Source organism: Prionailurus viverrinus, chromosome D1, assembly GCF_022837055.1.
Source record: "Prionailurus viverrinus isolate Anna chromosome D1, UM_Priviv_1.0, whole genome shotgun sequence".
Lineage (NCBI taxonomy): Eukaryota > Metazoa > Chordata > Mammalia > Carnivora > Felidae > Prionailurus > Prionailurus viverrinus.
Genome location: NC_062570.1, coordinates 87,539,966 through 87,564,954, shown reverse-complemented (window position 1 = coordinate 87,564,954; position 24,989 = coordinate 87,539,966). Strand labels below are relative to the sequence as shown.

The window sequence follows — 24,989 nt, the reverse complement described above, 5'->3', positions numbered from 1 at the left end:
CAATGTCACTAATCACCAGGAAAATGAAAATCAAAGCTACAATGAGATATCACTTCATTCCTGTTAGAGTGGCTATTATCAAAAAGACAAGAAATAATAAGTATTGGCTGGGTGCCTGGGTGACTAATCGGTTAAGCATCCGACTTTTGCTCAGGTCATGATCTCACAGTTGGTGAGTTTGAGCCCCGAGTTGGGCTCTGTGCTGACAGCTCAGAACCTGGTGCCTGCTTCAGATTTTTTTTTTAATGTTTATTTATTTTTGAGACAGAGACAGAGCATGAACAGGGGAGGGGCAGGGAGAGAGGGAACACAGAATCTGAAGCAGACTCCAGGCTCTGAGCTGTCAGCACAGAGCCCAACGTGGGGCTTGAACTCACGGACCATGAAATCATGACCTGAGCCAAAGTCAGATGCTTAATGGACTGAGCCACCCAGGCACCCCTGCTTCAGATTCTGTGTCTCCCTCTCTCTCTGTCCCTCCCCTGGTCACACTCTGTCTCTCTTTCAAAAATAAATAAAAATTTTTTAAAGTAAGAATTGGCAAGGATGTAGAAAAAAAGAAAGTTTTATACACTGTTGATGGGAATGTAAATTGGTACGGCCACTATGAAAAACAGTATGGAGGTTCCAAAAAAATAAAAAATGGAACAACCATACGATCCAGCAATCACTTCTGGGTATTTATTTGAAGCAAACAAAATACTAATTTGAAAATATATCTACACCCCCCAGTACATTGCAGTAATATTTACAATATCCAGGACATGAAAACAACCTAAAACAACCTAAGTGTCCAATGACTGATGAATGCATAAAGAAAACATGAGATTATATATATATTCAGCCATAAAAAAGAAGGAAATCCTGATATTTGTGACAACATGGATGGACCTTGAGGGCATATACTAAGTGAAATAAGTCAGAAAGAGAGAGACAAATACCATGTCTTGATGGTCAAGAGGTACGAGCTTCCAATTATAAAATCTAAAAAATAATAAATAAGGCTCTATCTGTATACTGAAATGCAATGAAACACATTTGGGAAATCTCAGCACTATTAAGATGGATCAATTAATTGTTCATCTAAAATCATTTAGGGGGATGCCTGGGTGGCTCAGCCAGTTGGGCGTCCGACTTTGGCTCAGGTCATGATGTCACAGTTTGTGGGTTTGAGCCCCGCATCAGGCTCTGTGCTGTTGGTTTGGAGCCTGGAGCCTGCTTTGGATTCTGTGTCTCCCTCTCTCTCCGCCCTGCCCCGCTCATGCTCTGTCTCTCTCTGTCTCTCAAAAAAGGAATAAACATTACGAAAAAAATTTTTTTAATCATTTAGGAATTGTTTATGTATATATAGGCAGTGCCTTTCTATATGACTACTAACTAGTGTCTAGATGAAAATGATAACTATTAACCCATTGTCAACTGGCAAGCACTTTAAATTAGTTCTCCAATTATAGTGGTGGATTTGCACAGATTATTTTATTCTCTTAACAGGTTCCCCTTTGGACAAGAAGAGACATTGTCAAGCAGTTGGCCAGGGCTGGGGGTAGACGCTAAGATTAAGGGTGCTAGGAAAGATAAATGAGCCACATTGGGATTAAAACTATGATCTCATTGATGAAGAGTTCCAACTAACCAGCGCAGAGATAATAAATATATACTTCTTGGAACTTTGCTCTTTTCCACAAGTATTTTCTCTGTAGTCACTGAAGTATGAAGACATTTTATTCTCTCTAAACTTCCAGCAGAACTCTTTGTGCCAGGGATAGCACATTCCATCCTTCTGTGTACTATTACCAGTAAACAATGAAATGACCATCATAGAGTCTAAGTATGTGTTGCCTCATAAAAGGAATTTAGAAGAGTTTTTGGATGAAAAGCACCAGAGTATAGTGGCAGTATTGTACTATTGTGCAGAATATTATTACACCAAAGATTATGAGGCATACATATTTTACTGAGAATCTTTTGTGGGCCAAATTCATGTCCTGAAAACAGACATGGAATTTTAGATTAACATAAATTTATGGAGATTGTGGATTTTTTTCCTAGAAAATGAATACATCTTTTATACAATTTTCAGGATGAAGAACAATAATGAAAGTGTGGAAGCGAAGTTATAAAATACTCTTTACTTTTATGCAACATCAAGTTGTTTTTAGAGATGGTAAAATCTGCTTTTAAAACTTATTTCTACTTCAAATGAACAAGCTCACATAAAAGGCAAGGGAACAGAATAAGAAGGGGAAACAGGACACAAACTGATAATTTATCAAAATGTGGTTGTATCACATTCTAGGTTGCAAAGAACAGAATTTCATTCAGTCTTAAGGGAAAAGGGGGTTAACTGAAAGGGCATGTGTGGTTTAAAATTATTAAGCCATGTCATAACTGAGACAATTCAAGGACTGGTTACACCAGAGTCCACATGGCTTTTCTTTCTCTCTCTCCTAGTGTCTCTCTGCTTTCTCCAACCTTTCAAGTAGGATACATGTGATTGGATTACTTAATTAATCAGTGTGGAGTCTATCTACAGGGTAGATTCTTACTAGGTGTCCATCCCTGACAAAAGTGTTTAGCTTCTCTTAAAAGGCAATTGGAGGGGCGCCTGGGTGGCGCAGTCAGTTAAGCGTCCGACTTCAGCCAGGTCACGATCTCGCGGTCCGTGAGTTCGAGCCCCGCGTCAGGCTCTGGGCTGATGGCTCAGAGCCTGGAGCCTGTTTCCGATTCTGTGTCTCCCTCTCTCTCTGCCCCTCCCCCATTCATGCTCTGTCTCTCTCTGTCCCAAAAATAAATAAATGTTGAAAAAAAAATTAGAAAGATATATTTAAAAAAAAAAAAGGCAATTGGAGACAGGATAAAGTCTATGCCATACTAGTTAATATTGGCCCCACATTTTTTTAAAGTTTAATTTATTTTGAGAGAGAGAGCGCACACATGAGCGTGTTTGTTTGCTTATATGGTAGTGAGGGAGGGGCGCGGGAGAGAGGGAGAGAGAGAATCCCAAGCAGACTCCACACCTAGTGCAGAGTCTGACCTGGAGCTCAATCTCACAGCCATGAGATCATGACCTGAGCTGAAATCAAGAGCCAGACACTTATATGACTGAGTCACCTAGGTGCCCTGGCCCCACATTTTTAAAAACAGAAAAACAGCTCTTCACAGAAATCTAAATTGTATATATGAAATGTTTTCTAAAATGGGAAAAATGTATGCATATGAGTGAATACAAAAAGGGACTGTATGAAATAAAAACTTTTTTTCAAAGAGATGAGATTATAATTGGCCTTCCCCCCCACCTCAGTTTTTGCCCATATTGTTGTTCTAGTTCTTGACTAATTTAAGAACGTTTTTTAAATATTTAGAACAATTGGGGCAACTGGGTGGCTCAGTCACTTAAGCATCTGACTTGGGCTCAGGTCATGATCCCATGGTTCTTGAGCTCCGTGTCTGGCTCTGTGCTGACAGCTCAGATCCTAGAACCTGCTTCAGATTCTGTGTCTCCCCCTCTTTCTGACCCTCCCCTGAGCTCTCTCATTCTTAAAAATAAATAAACATTAAATTAAAAAAAAATAAATATTTAGAATAAATAAAATTTAACAATGCCCAGATGGTTTTTAACTGAGTACCTTTATTTTTTTTTTAATTTTCAAATAATTTTAAATGCTAGCAGTAGAGTCAGATTACATTTAGAAAATGGGTAAGAGATGTGTTTCATTAACATTTTAATTTAAGATGAGTCAATAGTCTTTCCAGACTTTCCATGTACATAGAGAATTCATTACTTGGAAGTATCATACATACTTTAAAAAATAAAATCCCAGATATATTTGTGTCCTTCTCACACAACCCTTTAAACTATTTGCCCATCCCTCTGCACAGCTGTGATCATGCTCCTTTTTTATAGAAAGCATACTGAAACATTAGAAAAATATAGCTGAGTGTGAGGAGGTAGAGTACGCTTAATGTATTTATAGCAAGTGGGTAAATTATACCAAATATAACAAACACCCAGACTTTTAGGACCAATTTTAACTGTCAAGAGTTTAAAATTGGGAGTAATGGTAGAAATCTCTAAAGAATTTTTTAAAAATGTTTTTATTTATTTTTGAGAGGAGAGAAAGAGATAGTACTCATGGGAGAGGGGCAGAGAGAAAGGGAAAGAGGGTCCAAAGCAGGTTCTGTGCTGACAGCAGAGGTCCTGATGTAGAGCTTGAACCCATGAATCATGAGATCATGACTCAAGCCAAAGTCAGATGTTTAACCGATCTAGCCACCCAGGCGCCCCTCTAAAGATTTTTTAAAAACCCAATTAGTTGGGGGGCACCTGGGTGACTCAGTCAGTTAAGTGTCCGACTTTGGCTCAGGTCATGAACTTGCGGTTCCTGAGTTTGGGCCCTGGGTCAGGCTCTGTGCTGACAGCTCAGAGGCTGGAGCCTGCTTCGGATTCTGTGTCTCCCTCTCTCTCTATTGCTCCCCTGCTCTCTCTTTCTCTCTCAAAAATAAATAAAGATTAAAAAAAAAAATTACTTGGTTAACAGAACTTTTGCTTTATTGCCAGTGATGCTTAATTGATTTTTTCAGAGCCCAAAGGACCAGTATTAACTTCCATCCCCAGTAGATACATTTCTAAGTGTTTAGGATGGTGGATCAAGTGGAATATATATTTATCAAAGTGCCTAATTACAATGATTGCTCAGCAATTTAACAATGCCATTTATGTTCCTAATGAAATTCTAAGATAAGTTATAAGAAATTAATTCCATAATCATATGGGAAGTGTACTTGGCCTGTACTCTAGAATTCTGATTAATATTTCCAATTGATTTGCAGTAAGTTACATTCTTACCAAGTTTGTTTAATCAAGTGGAAATTGTATTTGTCTGCCACCTGGGGGATTTATGGAAACACTGCAAGTGGCAAAATTCATAGTAATAAAATGTTACAATATATGTGTTAATAGTAATTATTTTATGAATAATGTTGGCTTTTGTGTGTTATATATATATATAACATACATATATATGTATATATACATATATATATACGTATGCATATGTGTATATATATGTATGCATGTATATGCGTATGTATATATACGTATAACATATATATACACATATAACACATATACATATGTGTGTGTGTGTGTGTTTAAATTTGGCCAATGACATAGTGGCAAAACCAAGAAATATGTATTCTGGACGTAAAGTGACAAAAATGTTTCCAAAAGAAAGGAGTGATTGTGTTGTCAAATATTGCTGGTAGATCAAGTAAGACTGACCACAGCATTAGGTAATCGGGAGGTCATAGGTAACCAGCAGAAGAACTGTTTCTGGATGTTTTATGGGTTTTTTGTTTTTAATTTTTTGGTAATGTTTTTATTTATTTTTGAGAGACAGAGATAGAGCACGAATCGGAGAGAGGCAGAGAGAGAGGGAGACACAGAATCTGAAGCAAGCTCCAGGTTCTAAGCTGTCAGCACAGAGCCCAACGTGGGGCTTGAACTCATGAACCATGAGATCATTATCTGATCCAAAGTCAGACACTTGATTGACTGAGCCACCCAGGTGCCCCTGGATGTTTTATGGTTTCTATTGCTATCATGAGTATATTTTATCACTTATGAAATTTTTCTAATCCATTACTGACGGAGTATAGGGAACTCTTAATTTTTATAAGTTGATCCTTTATTTGAACACCTTACTGGATTTTATTGTTATTTCTAATAGTTTATCAATTGATTTACTTCTGTCTTCTAGGTAGAAAGTCATATTGTTTGAAAATATTGAAAGATTTGTCTCACTTTTCTAACATTAATATTTCATTTGGCATTAACTGGGACCTCCAGTGCAGTGTTAAGCAGTAGAAATGAAAGTGACCACCAAAGAAGACATCCAGATGGCCAACAACACATGAAAAAAATGCTCAACATCACTCATCATCAGGGAAATGCAAATCAAAACCACAATGAGATACCACCTCACACCTGTCAGAATGGCTAACATTAACAACTCAGGCAACAACAGATGTTGGCAAGGTTGCAGAGAGAGAGGATCTCTTTTGCACTGCTGGTGGGAATGCAAACTGGTGAAGCCACTCTGGAAAACAGTATGGAGTTTCCTCAAAAAATTAAAAATAGAACTACTCTATGACCCAGGAATTGCACTACTAGGTATTTATCCAAGGGACACAGGTATGCTGTTTCAAAGGGGCACATGCACCCTAATGTTTATAGCAGCACTATCAACAATAGCCAAAGTATGAAAGAGCCCAAGTGTCCATCCACGGATGAATGGATAAAGAAGATGTGGTAGATATATATACAATGGAGTATTACTTGGCAATCAAAAAGAATGAAATCTTGCCGTTTCCAACTACGTGGATGGAACTAGAGGGTATTATGCTAAGTGAAATTAGAGAAAGACAGATATCATATGACTTCACTCATTTGAGGACTTTAAAACACAGAACAGATGAACACAAAGGAAGGGAAGCAAAAATAATATAAAAACAGGGAGGGGGACAGAACATAAGAGACTCTTAAATATGGAGAACAAACAGAGGGTTACTGGAAGGGTTGTGGAAGGGGGGATGGGCTAAACGGGTAAGGGGCATTAAGGACTCTACCCCTGAAATCATTGTTGCACTATATGCTAACTAACTTGGATGTAAATTTAAAAAATAAAGTAAAAATTTTAAAAAGAGCATAAAAAAAAGAAAGTGACCATTACTATAATTTAAAATAGCCTACTGTAGATTTCTGGAAAACAGTCTTTACCAATCAGGGAAGTTTCCTTCTGTTCCTACTTTGTTAGAGATTTCCTTTTCTTTCCTCCTTTCTTCTTTCTTTCTTTCTTTCTTTCTTCCTTCCTTCCTTTCTTCTTTCTTTCTTTCTTTCTTCCTTCCTTCCTTTCTTCTTTCTTTCTTTCTTTCTTCCTTCCTTTCTTCTTTCTTTCTTTCTTTCTTTCTTTCTTTCTTTCTTTCTTGGCTTTTTAAACTGCTTTATTAACTTCACAATATATAATGAGCATTTTGCCATGCAATAGGGTAAAACTCCCCCGCTGACAGAATCTTACAGATTGGGTCAAAATACAACATTCATTTAGAAGTTGGTAATAGGAGACCCACAATGTTTACAACAAAGGTATACGGAGAACATGTAAGTTTAGGAAGCAGGTGTGTGTTATCATTAACTTCAGGGAAAACATCAGGATTGGAGGCATAAGGCAAAACTCATCATGATGGTCACGGTGAGGAGGATCAGGGCTAACTACCTGCAGGCTATGACTGAATTGCTTTTCCCTCAGCTTTTCCATCAGCTCTCTCACCTTCCCAATCCTTCCCATCTTGTCTTCTTTCATCCTTGCCTGTGGCTCTGCAAGCCTCTGAATCATGTCCCATCTATACTGAAGGATGGGCTGACTAAACACAGAGGGGCCTATGATTTACTCTGGACACACAATATTCACCAGCTTCCAAAGGGAGGCTTAAGGGCTCTCCTTTATTAGCAACTTGCTCCTTTTCATTTTTTTTTTTTTTTAATCATTTTCCTGGCTGGCATTTTCCATGTTGAAATTTTTGACTGTGCCTCTTTGGACGCCATTGCTCCCAGGCCCAGCCTTGCAGTCTCTTGCTCCCGATTCTTGCCCAAAGTGCGCCCCTACAACAGTTAGACCAGGGCACCTGCTCCCCCTTTGCCTCCTACTCTTTGGGGCTGCCCCTGACCTGCCCTGCTCGGAGACTTCCGTCTCCTTAAATCATAACTTTGGGTGGAATTTTATCAAATAATTTTTTTAAATGTTTATTTTTGAGAGTGAGAGACAGAGCGCGAGTGGGAGAGTGGCAGAGAGATGGAGACACAAAATCCGAAGCAGGCTCCAGGCTCTGAGCTGTACCCGAAGATCAGGAGGCAGGACTTGAACTTACTAGCTGTGAGATCATGACCTGAGCCAAAGTCAGCCACTTAAACTACTGAGCCACCCAGATGCTCCAAGAATTACTTTCTAGTTGCAAGAATATAACAGAATCGGTCTGTCTCCACCCTAATCCAGTATTAAGTTTTATGTTACTTAATGGGCAGTAACCACACCTTTACAGGAAACTTATGGGATGACATCATGAGGAAACAATGAGACAAATCCATAAGGTGGAACATGCATTCTAAAAGACAACTAACTGGCTTGGTCAGTCTCTTCAACACATCAGTGTTGTGAAAAAAGCAACTGTCTTAGATTAAAAGAGATATAAGAAACAGAAAAACCAAACATAATGTGTGGTCCTGGATTGGCTCTTGATTTAAGTAAACCAGATGTGAAGAAAATTTGGGGACAATTGGAAAATTTGAATATGTAGTATATATTAGATAATATTAAAGAATGATTAATTAGGTATGATAGTATTATGTTGGCTAAGCAGAAAATATTCTTCATTCTTGAAAGATGCAAAGCACAGCATTCAGAAGCAAAATGTCATATTGTCACTAATTTATTTTAGACTACTCTTTCATTAAAATTTATTTTTGAAAATGGAATTTGTATTTGGGAGAAGATAAAATTGGATCCATTCTGTGTAATATACGCCAGATTAAACTCTAAATGGATCATAAATCCAAATGTAGGGTTACCAGTTAAAATGTACAGTTGCCTACATTAACCCCTTGGTACATAATTATAGAAAAAATTATTTGTATGAAATTCAATTAGCTGATTGTGCTGTATTTTTATTTGCCAATTCTAGCAACACTATCTAAATGGAAAAAATGAAACCGAGGAAGTACTAAAACCATGATTGAATTTATTATCTGGGAATGGAGAAAGCCCTTCTATCTTGGTCCCCAAATCCAGAGCAATAAGATTGAGAGATTCTACTACATAACAATTCAAACAAAATTTTTTTGCATAACCAAAAATAACCCTACCCAACCTCCTGTCACCCCCACCAAGAAAACCCATAAAAGCACAATTAAGAGGAAAATGAGAAATAAGCCTTAGACACAATAGTAGATGGTGACAGTACAAATTATTGTGGACTTGATCAGTTCCTCTCATCCGTAGGAAGCATAGAAAACATTAGCTGAGACCTCGATGTATTCCTTATCTCCAATACATAGAAGGCATTTAAACTTAGCATTGCTCCCTAAAATAGCCAGTTTGCCTGAACTGATTGGTAATCAGGCTTCAAAAGTGAAGAACCATGGGGGGTGGGAGGGAGGGGAAAGTGGGTGATGGGCATTGAGGAGGGCACCCGTTGGGTTGAGCACTGGATGTTGTATGGAAACCAATTTGACAATAAATTTCATATAAAAATAAATAAATAAAATTTACTGTTAACGCCCAAAAATAAAATAAAATAAATTTTTCAGAAAAAAAAAAAAAGTGAAGAACCAGGTTTCAAAGGTTGACAATTAAATTCTGAAAGGCGCGCAAACCTCCAGGCTAACCAGATTCCCGCCTCCCAGCCGGTTGTAGCCAGCTCAACAACAGTTTCCCTAAACCCAGAGTCGTGACGTCAGCGCAGACTTTGGGCCCACCTCTGGGTTCTCTTTGCTTCTGCGCGGCCAAGTAACTGGGGAGTTGAGCTTTTAACCCCGCCCACTGCCCCGGAAGTTAATGCAGAAGCCACACCTCTCTCCTCGGCCAGCAGGGGCGCAGCCATTTTAATTCATATCTGAGTGGGCGGTGGCGATTCGTGTTGGCGGTCTGGCTCCGCTGGGCTGGGGGTAACTTTACTGGCTTGGGTGGCTTTTAGTTTAATTTTTCTTTTCTAGCTTCGCATCGCGGGCCAGTTCTCACTTTCTAATCAGCTGAGGCCATGTCAGGAGACGGAGCCCCGGAGCAGGTGAGGAAAGAGAGTGGTGGGGCCTCGTGGCGACCTCTTCTCTCCACGTCTCTGTTCGTCCGAGTACTCCAGCCATGTTCGCCTGAGGAAGGAATCGGGGTCTAATGAACCCAGAGGACCGGGTACAGAAGAATGGTGGGAATGGGGAGCAAGAGCTGACTGAGTTTGAAGTTATTTTTTGGCTTCTCTGTCTTAGGCGTTAATGTGAACAAATACTGGATGTAGACAATAGCCAGGAAGCTGCTTCGTCCTGTTTAGGTTCGTGGGACTACTCCTGTGGGATGCCTTCCTTTGATAACATTTTGTTTTGATGTTAGGGTGTTTGGGAATTGATTATTTTGACGTGTACTCGCTGTTCTCGAAAAACTTGTCAATGTTTCCTCCTCCCCCTCTCCGATATACGCAGAAATAGGTTACCAGTTTGAAAAATAATTTGAGATGAAACTCATCTGGAGAAATAGTGTCTTGCCAGAGCGAATGAAGAAGGAAGCAGTCTAGGAGTAAGAGCGTGGTTATGCAGAGACTTGGGGAATTTTGTGGTTTTCTTTTTTTTTCCTTTCTCTGTCCACATTTCATTTTCGGTTTTCAACCGACACATAATGCAGAATTTGATAAATCGGAAATGAGGAGTCTGTTTTGGCCACTGTGAATAAACGCATCTGCTTTAGTACTGGACATAAGTGACATATAAATATTTTAAAATTCAGACATTTAAATAAATGATTTGTTTCTTTTGCTCTTTATTCAGAATTTTGTAGGGTAGTATTTACCTTTTAGTTTGAAAGAGGAAACTGGTATTTATGAAAGATGTCATTCAATTTGTTTTTCGACTTAAAGTGATGGTATGTTCAGGTAAATAGTTTTTAAAATGGAGGCTAGCTAGCCTGCAGGGTCTCAATTTCCTGAAATTTCCCGTTGCCATGGTAACGAACTACACTTAGGTTTTTGTTTAAGTCCCCAGCTTAGAAGGTAGAGGCTGTTCTTGGAGGTTAACAGAGATGAGGCAAAATTGCAGTTCCTCTTGAATAGTCTGTATGATTGTAAATTTCATTAGCTCGGGAAAAGCTTCCTAAATTAAATTTTGTGTTTGCTTGTTGACTGATTTCAGTACTGAAATCTTCTGTGCTTGTATTTTACATGTTGTCAGAATGCCCAAGAATGAAAAGTCTCAAAATTCTATCAAATCTGTTTATGTATACCTACCATTTTTCTGGGCTAATAGTTTGTCACCTGAAAGTCAAGGAGTGATCTCCTAAGGTTTCATTGAAAATTTCCAGAATTTGTTAATTCTTTCGTTTATCTAAAATTGTAGACACTGCAATGGCATGACTTCGAATATTTCAGATATGTGGTGTTTTAAATGGCAGAGATGGTTAAAACTTACAGAAAAAAAATTAACCCTAAAGTTCTAGTGTGAAGTTTAGTACATAGAGAAAAGTTGAAAGAAAAGTGCAATGAATACCTGCAACATAGTTCTTCACCCACAGTCAACAGTTGTTAACCATTTTGCCATACTTGCTGTATCTCTCCATACATACTTATTTGAAAGTAAGCCAACACATATTTCAGCCTCATATATCTAAGCATTCTTTTATATAAGGACATTGATGGCAGTTATTTAACGACCATACCATTTTCTCACCTAAGAAAATTAATAGTAATACTACCATTTCTAAAGCCCAGTCCGTGTTCAAATTTCCCCAGTTGTCCCAAGAATATGTTTCGTAGGGTTTCTTTTCCTTTTTTTAAGGCAGAATCTATCTGGATTTACAGGCATCATTTAGTTAACGTCTCTTGAATAGTCTCCCCATTTTTCTCCCCAGGGTTATTGTTTGAGGAACCCAGGACAATTTTCTAGTAAAAGTTCTAATTTTCTGAGTTGATTTGATTTTTGTGTGTGTTGTTGTTTAACTTTTCCCTCATCTTGTGTTATTTCCTGAAAACTGTGTGTGGTTAGGTCTAAACTGAGAGCTTTGGTAATATTTGGGTTAAATATTTTGGGGTAGAGTAACTTAGAGTGTTATGTTAGAAAGCACTTCATGCTAGGTTGTTCCACTATTAGTGATGGATAGGTTTATTTGGATAGGGTGATGACTGTTGGCTTTCTTCATTGTGAAGGATTATTTTCCCCTTTGCAGTTAGTAATCTGTGGGTTGGTATCGTGTTCCTCAGTAACCTTTTAACTAGTTATTATTTGTCATTGATTGATAATTCTTGAATAAATCAGTTATTTTATTGGAGGTGGCAAATGGTGTTTTGAAAATTCTCTTAACGTCTTTACTGACTGGCTCATACTTTTCTGTAAAGAAGAAATTTCTTTGTTTTTCTTTATAAAAGAGATCACTATGGATTCATGGGTTTCTCTGTATCTACTGTGTTAAGCAGTGAGGCAGCTGGGTGGCTCATTGGGTTAAGTATCTGGCTCAGGTCATGACCTTGTGGTTCATGAGTTCGAGTGCCACAACAGGCTTGCTGCTGTTAGCGCAGAGCCTGCTTCAGATCCTCAGTCTCCCTCTCTCTGCCTTTCCCTCACATGCACCATTTCTGTCTCTCTCTGTCTCTCTCTCTCAAAATAAATATTAAAAGAAAAAAATAAGCGATAGCTATTTTTCTTTTTGATGCTCAACTTGTCCCAACCTTTATGGTGGCTCCTGTATCTTTCTTTCATCAACCTAAAACACATACTATCTTTTCTTTAAGTTTGTAATGATAACATTTCAAACATGCAAAAAAATAGTGTAACGAATGATGTTTCTATCGTAGAGCTGTAACTGATGACTTAATCTTTTTTCCCCCATACTTTCACTTACACTCTCCCCATCCTCATTGCTTTCAGGCAAATCCCAGAGATTGTACTATTGAACTTTAACTGAAGTGGTAATTAAATGATACCTTCAATAGTGACCTGGTTGACAATACAAATCAACTAGTTTGCTTTAGGTAGGGTGATGACTGCTGGGTTTCTTCCTTGTGAAGGATTATTTTCCCCTTTGCAATTAGTAATTTGTAGGTTGATGTTGTGTTCTTCAGTAACCTTTTAACTGGTCAGTGAATATTTATAGGAAAAGAGGGTACCTAAAATGATAGACAAGAAAAAGACCAAACAAAGCTGAAGACTAGTAAGAAAAAAATCAAAGCCACTCTGAATTGTGCATTTGCTTTAGAAAGATGCCAAGAGATGTGATGGACAAAGAATCTGGCAAGATAGGAGGTGTAGATTTCTTTTACCCTTTTAGCATTGAAGTGCAAAAAAAAGTTTTTTTGAATAAACTTGATACCTTAGTTATTCAAAATTATGCATGGTCATTTCTTTCTTGGTACTGAATCTCTAGATTTCCCTTTGATAGAGGAAAATGACTGTAGATAAGCAAAATCGCTACTAAGGTTTATTGGTTTTTGTTCCTGGTTTTTTTTTTTTTTTTTTTTTTTTTTTAACTCTTGTGAGAAAGTTCCATTTTGCATATAGAGAGCTATTTAAATTTCCTTAGCAGTTTTCATGGGTATTCTTGATTACCGTTTTTTGCCAGTTTCGTGGTGACAAAACTTTGTTTGTAAGTCCCCTCCCCCCCTTCCCTAATGAAAACACATCTAGTTCCTGTGTGGAATTATGGCTCTTTTTTTGTCTTGCATATGTTTTTTTTCACTGCTTGGTTCAGTTTTTTATCTCATTCTTCCTTAGCTTCATTTTACTTTGTGCACTACCCTTACAGCATTTAGCTATTGTTTAGAGTTCCTCCACTGGGTTTAGGCCTGAGTTGAAGGGGTGGCCTTATTTATTCATCCTTGCATCTAGGAATCTAGGAAATTCTCTTTGATATTTAAAGGTGTTTGATAAATGAATGGATGAATTTTGCAGTTAGGCTCTGTGCAATACAGTACAAATTCTCAAAGAGTTTAATCTTGGGAGGACAGATGGACAAATAATACAGAGTAAAATATTTTGGGTGTAAAAGTGGTGGTTCCTAAAGTTTTGTTAGATAAGAGGATGGAGAGAGATGTTCTCAGCCAGGCCAATTCATATGAACCTTTAAATCCTTAAAATTCTGTTTCTACACTCGTCTTTTAGAAATAAGACACGAGGCACCTGTGTGGCTCAGTGGGTTAAGTGTCTGACTTTGGCTCAGGTCATGATCTCTCACAGTGAGTTTGAGCCCCACGTTGGGGTCTTTGCTGACTGCTCAGAGCCAGGAGCCTGCTTCAGATTCTGTGTCTCCCACTTGCGCTCTGTCTCTCAAAAATAAACGTTAAAAAAAAAAAATAGAAATAAGACTTCACTTTTAAAACAATCTATAACCTACCTAGAATTAGAAAGGCCTATAATATAAACAAAATGATCCTCACTTTGGAAAAATTGCATGACTTGAAGAAGCATAATTACCAGTAGAATTAAAAAGATTAATCCTTGTTTTGCTTTATTAATGAAGGAAGAAAGATGAAATATATACCAGTGTTGAAGCCTGAAACCTTGTTTAGGGCTTTGCTGAGTACCATTAATACTTACCAGTGGTTAAAAGGTAATGATAGCACCAGGACAATTTCAAAGTCAAAGTGGATGTGGGCGGCAGTTAGGAATAGGGAGGGGGAAAGGCCAGGTATGTGTATTAGACGATGTGTTCTTGGGCCTAGTTATTCTTTTCTGTTTTTAACAGTCTTTCTGTAATAGTCTTTCTTACTTTCCTCCCTTGTGTTGTGTTACTTAGTATAACAGTTTGGGCAGCTAAAATTGAGTTCGTCTTTATTGTTAATATTTCGACTGTGTAGAATACTATCTATAGTTGGCAGTCATTGTTCCTAAGTGAGATAGATCTGTATTTACGGAAGTATTGGTTTTCTTTAGAAGTACAACAGAAAGGTGCTGTGTTAAGAAAGATTGCATTCCTTCAAGAATATAGGCGTTTCGGGGAGTATAGTTTACATCCCAGATAGACTTCCCAGAGTTGCAAAATCTGTGTTCAGATGTTTGTACCTATTAAGTGGACCACTGCCAAACACAATTCTTAGTTTTGAGCTTTTCTACCATTGTCTCTAAATCTTTATTTCTCTTTAGCCAAGACCTTGCTGTGAATTTGAGTCTTTTTGTTTTGCTGGACAGTTGGTAATGGTGTGAGAATTGATGTAAAAAGAGATTTGGGGCACCTGGGTGGCTCAGTCAATTGAGCATCCAACTCCTGATTTTATCTCAGGTCATGATCCCAGGGTCTGTCGAATTGAGCCCTGCATTCATTGGGCTCCATGCTGTGCGTGGTGCCTGCTTGAGATGCTCACGCTCTCGCTCTCTCTCCCCCCCCCTCCCCGCGTCAGTCTCCTACACTCTAGCGCATGCACTCTCTCTCTTTCTCTTTAAAATGTATTTTTAAAAAAAGGAAGGGGAATTTGAGTTAGTAAATTTTTAGATTAGTGGATAGCTTATAATCAGTAAATACTTAAAGCCAGAAGGACAAAAAACTATTTCTTAATTGATGTTTTTCTAACATTTTACTTAATCTAGAGAATTAATATCTTGGCTACATTTGGTCTAAAGCTACATTTTTTAAATTCTAAAAGACTCAATTTTTTATTTGTAGTTTGCATCTGTTTCCTAGGGAATGAATAAGCAAATTTAATAAGGAAATGTGATATGTGTCATTTGGGCCAATAATTTTTAGCCTACTTTTTCTTAAGTTTTGAATTGTTTACATGTTTCTTAGATTTTTAGTCTTTGGAAGGATTGAAGGGATTATATGCAGGATACCAAAAATCTGGTAGAGTTCCATTGCACTGGTAAAGGCACACAGGACTAAGCTGGCATTCAGTCCTAACATCACCTGTCACATAAACTGCTTCATTGTCTAGGCGTATGAATCTTCTTGGTTACTACTTGCAGATAGTCTTGCAAAGGGTTACTCTAGTCTATTTTTAATTATAAATAAAGGTTAACTGCCAAGGGAGAATTAAGACTTCATATAGATAGTATAGTCCATGCAGCTTTATTATGTTTTAGGAAAAAAATGGAATGACTTAGGTCTGATGCCACTTTATTTTTAAGGAAACAACATTTCAAAAAATGTATTACAGGACACGTAGATTAGATAGTATTTCTCCAAACGGAGTTCATGGTCTATTGAATCATAATTACTTAGGTGCTTTATTCAAGTATAGGTACCTACACCCCATTTCAGACTTAGTATAACAGATTCTGTTAGTGAGGCTGAGAATCTTCATTTGAAACAAGTACCACAGGTGATTTTTATGTAAATGAAAGTTTGCAAACCACTTTATGGGTTAAAGATACCTGAACCTTAAAAGTTGTGGTTTTTTTGTTTTGTTTTTTAAATTTTTTTTTTTTTAACATTTATTTATTTTTGAGACAGAGAGAGCATGAACAGGGAGGGTCAGAGAAAGAGGGAGACACAGAATCTGAAACAGGCTCCAGGCTCTGAACTGTCAGCACGGAGCCCGATGCGGGGCTCGAACCCACAGACTGTGAGATCATGACCTGAGCCGAAGTCGGACGCTTAACCGACTGAGCCACCCAGGCGCCCCTTAAAAGTTGTTTTTGAATACACTCTTGATAAAATAAAAATTTTTTTTAACGTTTATTTATTTTTGAGACAGAGAGAGACAGAACATGAACGGGGGAGGGGCAGAGAAAGAGGGAGACACAGAATCCGAAGCAGGCTCCAGGCTCTGAGCCATCAGCCCAGAGCCTGACGCGGGGCTTGAACTCAAGAACCGCGAGACCGTGACCTGAGCTGAAGTCGGACACTTAACCGACTGAGCCACCCAGGCGCCCCAGTACACTCTTGATAAAATAAGTGGAGAAAAATATTGCAGATTATTTGAGGATGGTTAGGCTTTTGATACTATTTTACAAAAATTTTCCTCCCTCTACTGTATTTAGCCATTACCCTTATTAGTGGAAAATACTCATTACAGAACTGTATTTGAGACTCATCCTCTAGTTCTGTTGGTCATGGTCAAGAGATATTTACATAGGTTTAAATCTTTTTAATTTTACCACCTTCTCCCCGTACTTATGATAATTATCAGTTGGATTAAATTTTCATTGGTCTCCATTTTAATTGAATGTTGGTATGACCTCTAGCATAACACCCTTCCTATTTACCATGAAAATAGCTATTTGAAGGAGACCTATCCCCCCCTTCCCTTTTTTTCCCCTGTGAAAGTTATAGTTCTACTTCCTTGGTGGGAATGGAAGGAAGAAATTAGATTACTTTATTCTTTCAGCCGTTAATCGTGTTTGTCATTTCCCCCCCTTCCATCCCCAATTATCTAACCTCCTTAATTAGTTAAGCTGCTATATAGAAACTGGTTTGCAGTTTTAGTAAAGCTTAATTTAGTTTCTCAGAGACTACCAATGATTCGAAAATGGTATTAAAAGTGCTTTTCCCTTTTCCAACTACATACGTAGTCATGTACTTCATAACTGTAGTTACATAGTCATATTTCATCCAAAACAATATATTGCAATAGACTGAAAGCTGAAGCAGATAATGTCTTCTATTCAGCCAGACATTAAAGAATCACAAAAACATAAAACTGCCATTATTTCCACTAATTATTTTTTTGTTTTGGAAAATATTTTTAAATAAAATTGTTTTATTTTAAAGTGAATTAACAAATTTTTTCCATTTTAATTTTTAATGATAATATCGATATAACCCACATGTAAAAATTTTTTCTTTGGATCTTCGATTTTTAAGAATGCAAACTAAGGCTTTACAAAAAGTTTGAGGACCATTGAAAGTGGATGGTGTCTTGTCAAGTTCTCTTTCTCTGGGTTAGCTTCACATGACAAACAAAAGGTTAAGCATGGAAAGTGAAAACACTCACCTAACAGGAGAACATTTTTGTAAATCTGGTATCTAATAAGGGATTTGTAGCTATAATATACAAAAGACTCTTGCAACTCAACAATAAAAAGATAGCCCAGTTAAAAATGGGCAAAGAATCTGGGTAGGCCGATAAGGCAAATGGGCAATAAGAACATCAAAAAATGCTGAACTTGGTTCACCATCAGAGAAATGTATATCAAAACCACCATGAGTTACCACTTCATACCCAGTAGGATGGTTATAATCATCAAAAGACAACTGTTGGTGAGGTTGTGGAGAAATTGGAACCCTCATACACTGTTGGTGGGAATGTAAAATGGTTCAGTCACTTTGGAAAACAGTCTGACAGTTCTTCAAAATGTTAAAAATAGAATTCCCGGGGCGCCTGGGTGGCGCAGTCGGTTAAGCGTCCGACTTCAGCCAGGTCACGATCTCGCGGTCCGTGAGTTCGAGCCCCGCGTCAGGCTCTGGGCTGATGGCTCAGAGCCTGGAGCCTGTTTCCGATTCTGTGTCTCCCTCTCTCTCTGCCCCTCCCCCGTTCATGCTCTGTCTCTCTCTGTCCCAAAAATAAATAAACGTTGAAAAAAAAAATAATAAATAAATAAATAAATAAAATAGAATTCCCATATAACCTAATAATATTACCTGTAGGAGTGTGTGTGTGTGTGTGTGTGTGTGTGTGTGTGTGTGCGCGCGCGCGCGCGCGCGTATATACATGTATCTCTATGAATAACAAAACACAAAATGAACTCTACTCAAAAATTGGAAACAATCCGGGGCACCTGGGTGGCTCAGTTGGTAAAGTGTCCAACCCTTGGTTTTGGTTCAGGTCATGATCTCATGGTTCATGGGATCGAACCCTGCTGTCAGTGCAGAACCTGCTTGGGATTCTCTCTCCTTCTCTCTGCCCTTCACTCATACGGGCTCTTTAAAAATAAATAAACCTAAAAAAATCCTTCTATATTAATTTTTTTAAATGTTTATTTACTTTTGAGAGAGAGAAAACGAATGGGGGAAGGGGTAGAGAGAGAGGGAGACAGAATTCAAAGCAGGCTCCAAGCTCTGAGCAGTCAGCACAGAGCCCGAAACAGGGCTCGAATGCACAAACCGCAAGATCATGACCTGAGCTGAATCAGATGCTTAACCGATTGAACCACCCAGGCGCCCCTGCAAAATAATTTTTTTAATTGGAAACAATCCAAATGGCCATCACTGATAAACAGAATGTGGGATTATCCATACAATGAAATATTTGGCATTAGAGAGGAAAGTACTGATACGTGATAAAACACGAACTTTGAAAACACTCAAAATGCAAGTCAGAAACACGTTATGTAATCTCATTCACATGAAATACACGCACATTTATGGAGACTGAAAATAGTTTGGTGGTTGCTTAGGACTAGGGGATTGGGAAATTGTAATGACTAATGGGTATGGTTCTTGTTGGGTGATAAAATGTTTTAAAAAACTTATTGTGAATTGTATACATTAAATGAGTGAATTATATATGATTATGTCTCCAAAAAGCCATTATTAAAGAAAATTTTAAGATTGAACACATAATGGATTTACCCTGCCTTCAGACTTTTAGCCAGTTGTAAATTGGTTACTGTTGTAACCAAAGAAAATAAGTTGTTAATTTTAGCAGTATGCTACTACTAGAAAAACAGTTCATAGAACAGATGCTAGAGACAGTTCTTGAGTAACATCTTGTCCCTATACAAAAAAATATATCATCTAGTTCATAATTTTTCTGGGTTTTGTACCCATTTGAAATAGTATGTGTTGGTATGTATCTCCGTATACTCCATATAATTGTGTAATTTTTCTGATTTTTAAAATTTTGCAAATCAAAGGAGTTCTCAAAGTTCTGGTATCATTGGTAATGTGCATGCCTTGGGAACTAGTCCATCTTTTGTTCTGCTTATTGGGGTTCCATCCCACTGCCCATTAACATTCTTTTTTTTTTTTATTTAAAAAAAAAATTTTTTTTCAACGTTTTTTAATTTATTTTTGGGACAGAGAGAGACAGAGCATGAATGGGGGAGGGGCAGAGAGAGAGAGGGAGACACAGAATCGGAAACAGGCTCCAGGCTCCGAGCCATCAGCCCAGAGCCTGACGCGGGGCTCGAACTCCCGGACCGCGAGATCATGACCTGGCTGAAGTCGGACGCTTAACCGACTGCGCCACCCAGGCGCCCTATCATTCTTAAAGAATGGTAATAGGATTGTAGTTTATTCCAAAGGCAAAAGCTGGATTTGTAATAGAGTTTCTTATAGTAATAAATTTTGGGGCCATGTAACTATGGGACAGCTGTTCTTTTGCTACACTAAGCAAGCTGAGTTCTGAACTCATTCCATTACAAGTGAGCACTGGAAACTTGTCCTAAGTTTTCTTGAAGTGACCTATTCCTTTGGGCAAAAGATTTAGGAAATAGTAACACAATTCCATTCCTTGTGGAGGTCCAGTCTCCTTGTGGATAGTAGAAAACTGTTCAATTTTCCTTTGCCATATGGAAGTATGCCCAGGCCAGAGAACAAAAATATTGTGCCATTGGCCACCTAACTGGTTCATGATGATGAATGACTTTTTATTGTAGGAATTAAATGTGGCCCAAAGTCCTAGAAGTCCAATGTGCTATCCATTGCGCAAAACTACTAGACTATATTCTTGGCTATTTTCAGTAGCTTTCTTGTTAATTAATATAGTTGATTGAGAATTATCTATGTAAATTATTTTATGAACATTTAACTGCATCCTTGGCAAGAGGAAAATATTTAGGGGTGTAACAGAGTCTGAAAAGAGCTGAGCTATGGTTCTGTCAGATTCTAACTAGACTTTGGGTAGATTCATGTAGTTTATATTTCTTGTTATGAAATGGGGTTATTACTTAACAAAGAATGGTTAATGCTTTACCTTGTAGATGCTCAAAAACTTTTTTACATCTGATCTCCAACATCATTTGCATCGGTTCTTAGTCCATTGTAACCCCATCCCCCAGGTGTCTGGATAGAATTGTAGGGATTCTATGAAGTTGTATGGAAAACTCTTTGTTTTTACTAATGTCTAACTGAAATTGAGCCTTTCCTTATGAATGTAGGCAAGATACCTTTACATTAGCAGTGTTAGCAACAGCTGTAATTGGACATAAATATTCCAAATATTGTTGCCCTTATCATTAGACTGACTGCTGGATCTTATTTTAATGTGTTGTGTCTGTTATTGTGTAAAACTTTGTTTAAAAATATTTCAGTAATTATATTTCAATGTAGTTGGTTTCCTTTGAGGTATCTGTTTATTTTGTGTATTTAAGAACATTATTCTTAGAGGGGCGCCTGGCTGGCTCAGTCTGTAGAGGAAACAACTTCTGATGTTGTGCATTCAAGCCCCATGTTGGGTGTAGTACCTACTTTGGGGGGAAAAAAAAGAACACTTATGAGAAAGAGCCCACAGGCTTCACTAGACTGTAAGAAAGTTCTGGGGTACTACAAAGGGTTATGAAACCCTCAGAGAGCTGTGGTTTCAACTGAGACTGCACATTAGAACCATCTGGGGAATTTTTTTAAATTAGTGATTAAAAAAATTTTTTTTAAGTAAAATAAAAGTAGTGATGGTCCAGGCCAGTTCCTAGGGATTCTGATTTAATTGATCTAGATAGTGGGGCTTGAGCATCTTTTTAAAATCCTCTTTCACCCAGGTGGTTCTAATGTGCTGCCAGGGTTGAGGATCACTAAGGGAATGGCTTGTTTTATTTAGCAGGGAGACATTTATGCTTTTTGCTGCAATTTTGGTGGTTGAGTATTAGACACTGTTTCCTGAGTTTTCTCTGCTGTTTTACAGATTGTGATATACATTATCTAATTTGGTTGGTTAATTTTCAGATCATGATTTACCTTCCCATCAGATTGCTTTGAAACCCTAATTGTTAGTGTTGATTTAACTAAAACTGGTATTGGTTAGTTGTTTTTTACTTGCTGATTTAAAGTACTTGTATCAGATTTACTTCTTATTTTATCATTAACACTTTATTATAGTTGGTATCTTCCAAACTAAGATCCTAGTTTTATTTTATTTTTACGTTTATTTATTTTGAGAGAGAGAGTGAGTCCATGTGAGTGGGGGAGGGGTAGAGAGAGAGAGAATCCCAAGCAGGCTCCCTCTGTCAGCGCATAGCCTGAAGCAAGCTGAAATCAAGAGTTAGCCGCTTAACTGAGTCACCCAGGTGCCCCACTCCTAGTTTTCTTTTAAGATAGTTTTTTAATTTTTTTTTCAAGAAGTAAATAAATCCTTTGAAAGTAAAAGTCTTTATTTGTTGTATCTCAAGTGTCCTGTCAACAATGTGTGGCACATATTAAGCACTGAGCAAATACTTTTAAGGTGAATAGTAAAAATTTAAACAGAAGAGTATATACATTGTAAAGTAAGTGTGTGTGTCTGTCTCTCCCCAGCTCACCTCCAATTTTTTTTGACGCAGTATTATGGTAATAGTTCCATGTTACTATCTATAGACTTGTCTTGCTCTGTTCTTTTTAGTGACTGCAAATTCCTATATTTAGCCAGTTGTTGTATACATGATTATTTAAATTACTTCTAGTTTTATGTAACAGCAAACAGCCAAGTACTTGACTCTTTATTTAGTACACATCTTTGGGCATGTGTGCAGTAGAAGTTGCCAGGAGTGGAATTCAGGGTCAGACATTCATGTTAAATTTTGATCAGATTACTTGCCCCTGCCAACAATGTGAGAATGTCTGTTTTTATATACCCTTGCCAGTGCAATATTGATTGTAAAACACTTTGGTCTCTGTCTTACGGTTTACATTGGTATTTCTTTTGAGTGTTTAAAGGTCATTGTTAACTTCTCTTTCTGGGAACTGTTTCAGTACTTTGCCCATTTTCTTTCTGAGCTGCTGGTCTTTTATTGACTGTACGTTAATAAATTTAGTACTATGCCAAATAAGTTGGGATGTTTTTTAGGTTAGTCTTTTGACTTTGTAACACTTTTTCATGCACAAATTTACACTGAATTAAGTTTACTCTTCAAAGGCTTCTAAAAAGCTTTTTCTTTTTTTTTAACATTCATTTTTGAGAGAGAGAGAGCGCGCAAGCGAGCATGAGCAGGGGAGGGGCAGAGGGAGAGGGAGACACAGAATCTGCAGCAGGCTCTAGGCTCTGAGCTGTCAGCACATAGCCCCATGTGGGGTTCAACCTCGAGATTCAAGAACCCGAGATCATGATCTGAGCCGAAGTCGGACGCTCAACTGACTGAGCCACCCAGGCGCCCCGGAAAAGTTTTTTCTATGCACAGATACATTTCAGTTATTTTTTCCTCTAGTTCTTTTTTTTGTTGTGTTTAAATCTTTGATCTATCTGAAATTTACTTTGGTAGAAAGGATAAAATAGTAATTCAACTTTATTTTGATAAGGTTGACTGCAGTTATTCTAACACTGTACATTAAATAATCTACCATTCTGATTTAAAATATCACCTTTGTTTGTTCATTTTCCATATATCATTCTCTTTCTTAATCATCTTGAACCAGTGATTGGTTTGTCACCATTACCAAACTTGCCTTGTCATTTTGTGTTATAACATATGGTTGGAGCCAGTAGTCCTCTTCATTAAATTTTACCAGTTTTAGCTTCTTAAGCAGGCCTGCTTACGAAGCTCTTGTATATTAGTAAAACATCATAATTTTGATGTAAATTTACATTAATCTTTTAAAACATGTTTTTCTTTCTAAATAATTTATTCCAAAGAAGAGAGTATTATTTCTCCTTGGTAATTTTGTTTTCTAAACTCATAATTTAAAGTGTTTTTTCCCAACTGGAGTTTTGACAGTAATTTTCTATGAGATATTAATTGCCACTGAAGAAAGGAAAAAAGAAAGCTCTTAGCGTCCCTGTCTATCTCGAACATTATTGTGTTTTGCCATATTACAGATTTCAAGAAGTCCTGCAAAAAGACAAAACTTTTATAGGTTAACATGTATCTGACTTATTTGAATATCAGTTTCTTTTTGTGGTACATAGTAGTATTCTGAACAACAATTTGAGAAGTAGTTGTATTTTTGCTTCAGGTGCTAGCTAGTATTTTAGGCATTAATTTTTTTAAGATTATATTTCTATAATAAAAATAAAACTACCACCCATCACCCACACATGACCACTAGACATTTTAATACAGTCTTATAAATCTCTTATTGCAAGTTTCTTTTATAGTTTTAGTGATGCTGTATAAATCATTTGTGAGTCCTGTTTTTAAAATCTTTACATCAAAATAAAATTTCCAGGGGCACCTGGGTGACTCACTTGGTTGAATGCCTGCTCCTTGATTTTGACTCACATCGTGATCCCAGGGGCATGGATTGAGCCTTGTATCAGGCTCCATGCTGAATGTGGAGCCTGCTTAAGATTCTCTTTCTCCCTCTCTCCTTCTCCCTCCCCTGCTCCGCCCTTCCGGCTCTCTGTCTCTGTCTCTCTCTCAACTAAAAAAATAAAATTTCCATGTCATTTCATGCTTTTCCTTTTTGTGGCTCAGGATTAATGCTCTATAGCAGTGTTTCTCAAAGTTGGTCCACAGACCCCAGGGATTCCTAAGACTTACAGAGGTTCATTCTGTGAGTTTGTACTGTTTCATAATAAATCTAAGACATTTTTGCCCTATCACTCTTAATCTCTCATGAGAGTACAGTGGAATTTTTACATGTGCTATCACAACAGATAGAATGCAGAAGCAGATATAAAAATCCAGCTACATTTAAAACAATTGGACATTAAGTAGATTTGCAAATACATAATACAAGGGTATTGACTGAATTTTTAAATTTATTTTTCTTAAAAGTATTTGTTAACATGCAAATAATTTTATTATTTGTACGTGAATAAATATTTAACATTTTTCCATTTTAATTTCTAATATAGTAAATATTGAAATAATCACATAAACGAAATGCTCTTTGGCATACCAAGTAATTTTTAAGAGTATAAAAGGGGTCCGTCTTAAGACCACAGAGTTTGAGAACGGCTGCTGTGTAATATTTGATGTGAAAAATGGGTTTAAATTTTAAAATGTTTTTTAGACCACAGAGTTTGAGAACGGCTGCTGTGTAATATTTAATGTGAAAAATGGGTTTAAATTTTTAAATGTTTTTTAAAAGTATGTGATCATTAGATTTTGTTTTTATGCAGGTGACTTATGATAGCATAATATAGATTATAGAAAATGCAGGCCTCTTTTGTAAGAGGACTTTTTTATGCTTTTATATTAGAGACTGATAATCTTGTGCTTGGATTAATTTAGGCATGAAATT

The 24,989-nt window shown here is 37.4% G+C and overlaps 1 protein-coding gene across 1 annotated transcript in view; it reads left to right on the top strand.

The window, feature by feature from the left end:
• Positions 1 to 9,628: 9,628 nt before the first annotated feature.
• The window catches only part of CSTF3 (cleavage stimulation factor subunit 3), a 72,828-nt gene continuing 57,467 nt past the window's right edge, over positions 9,629 to 24,989 (top strand). Inside the window, exon 1 of the mRNA XM_047877358.1 lies at positions 9,629 to 9,837. Within this exon, the coding sequence (XP_047733314.1) occupies positions 9,811 to 9,837 (27 nt within the window). The 5' untranslated portion in view covers positions 9,629 to 9,810. The remainder of the gene's footprint in view (positions 9,838 to 24,989) is intronic.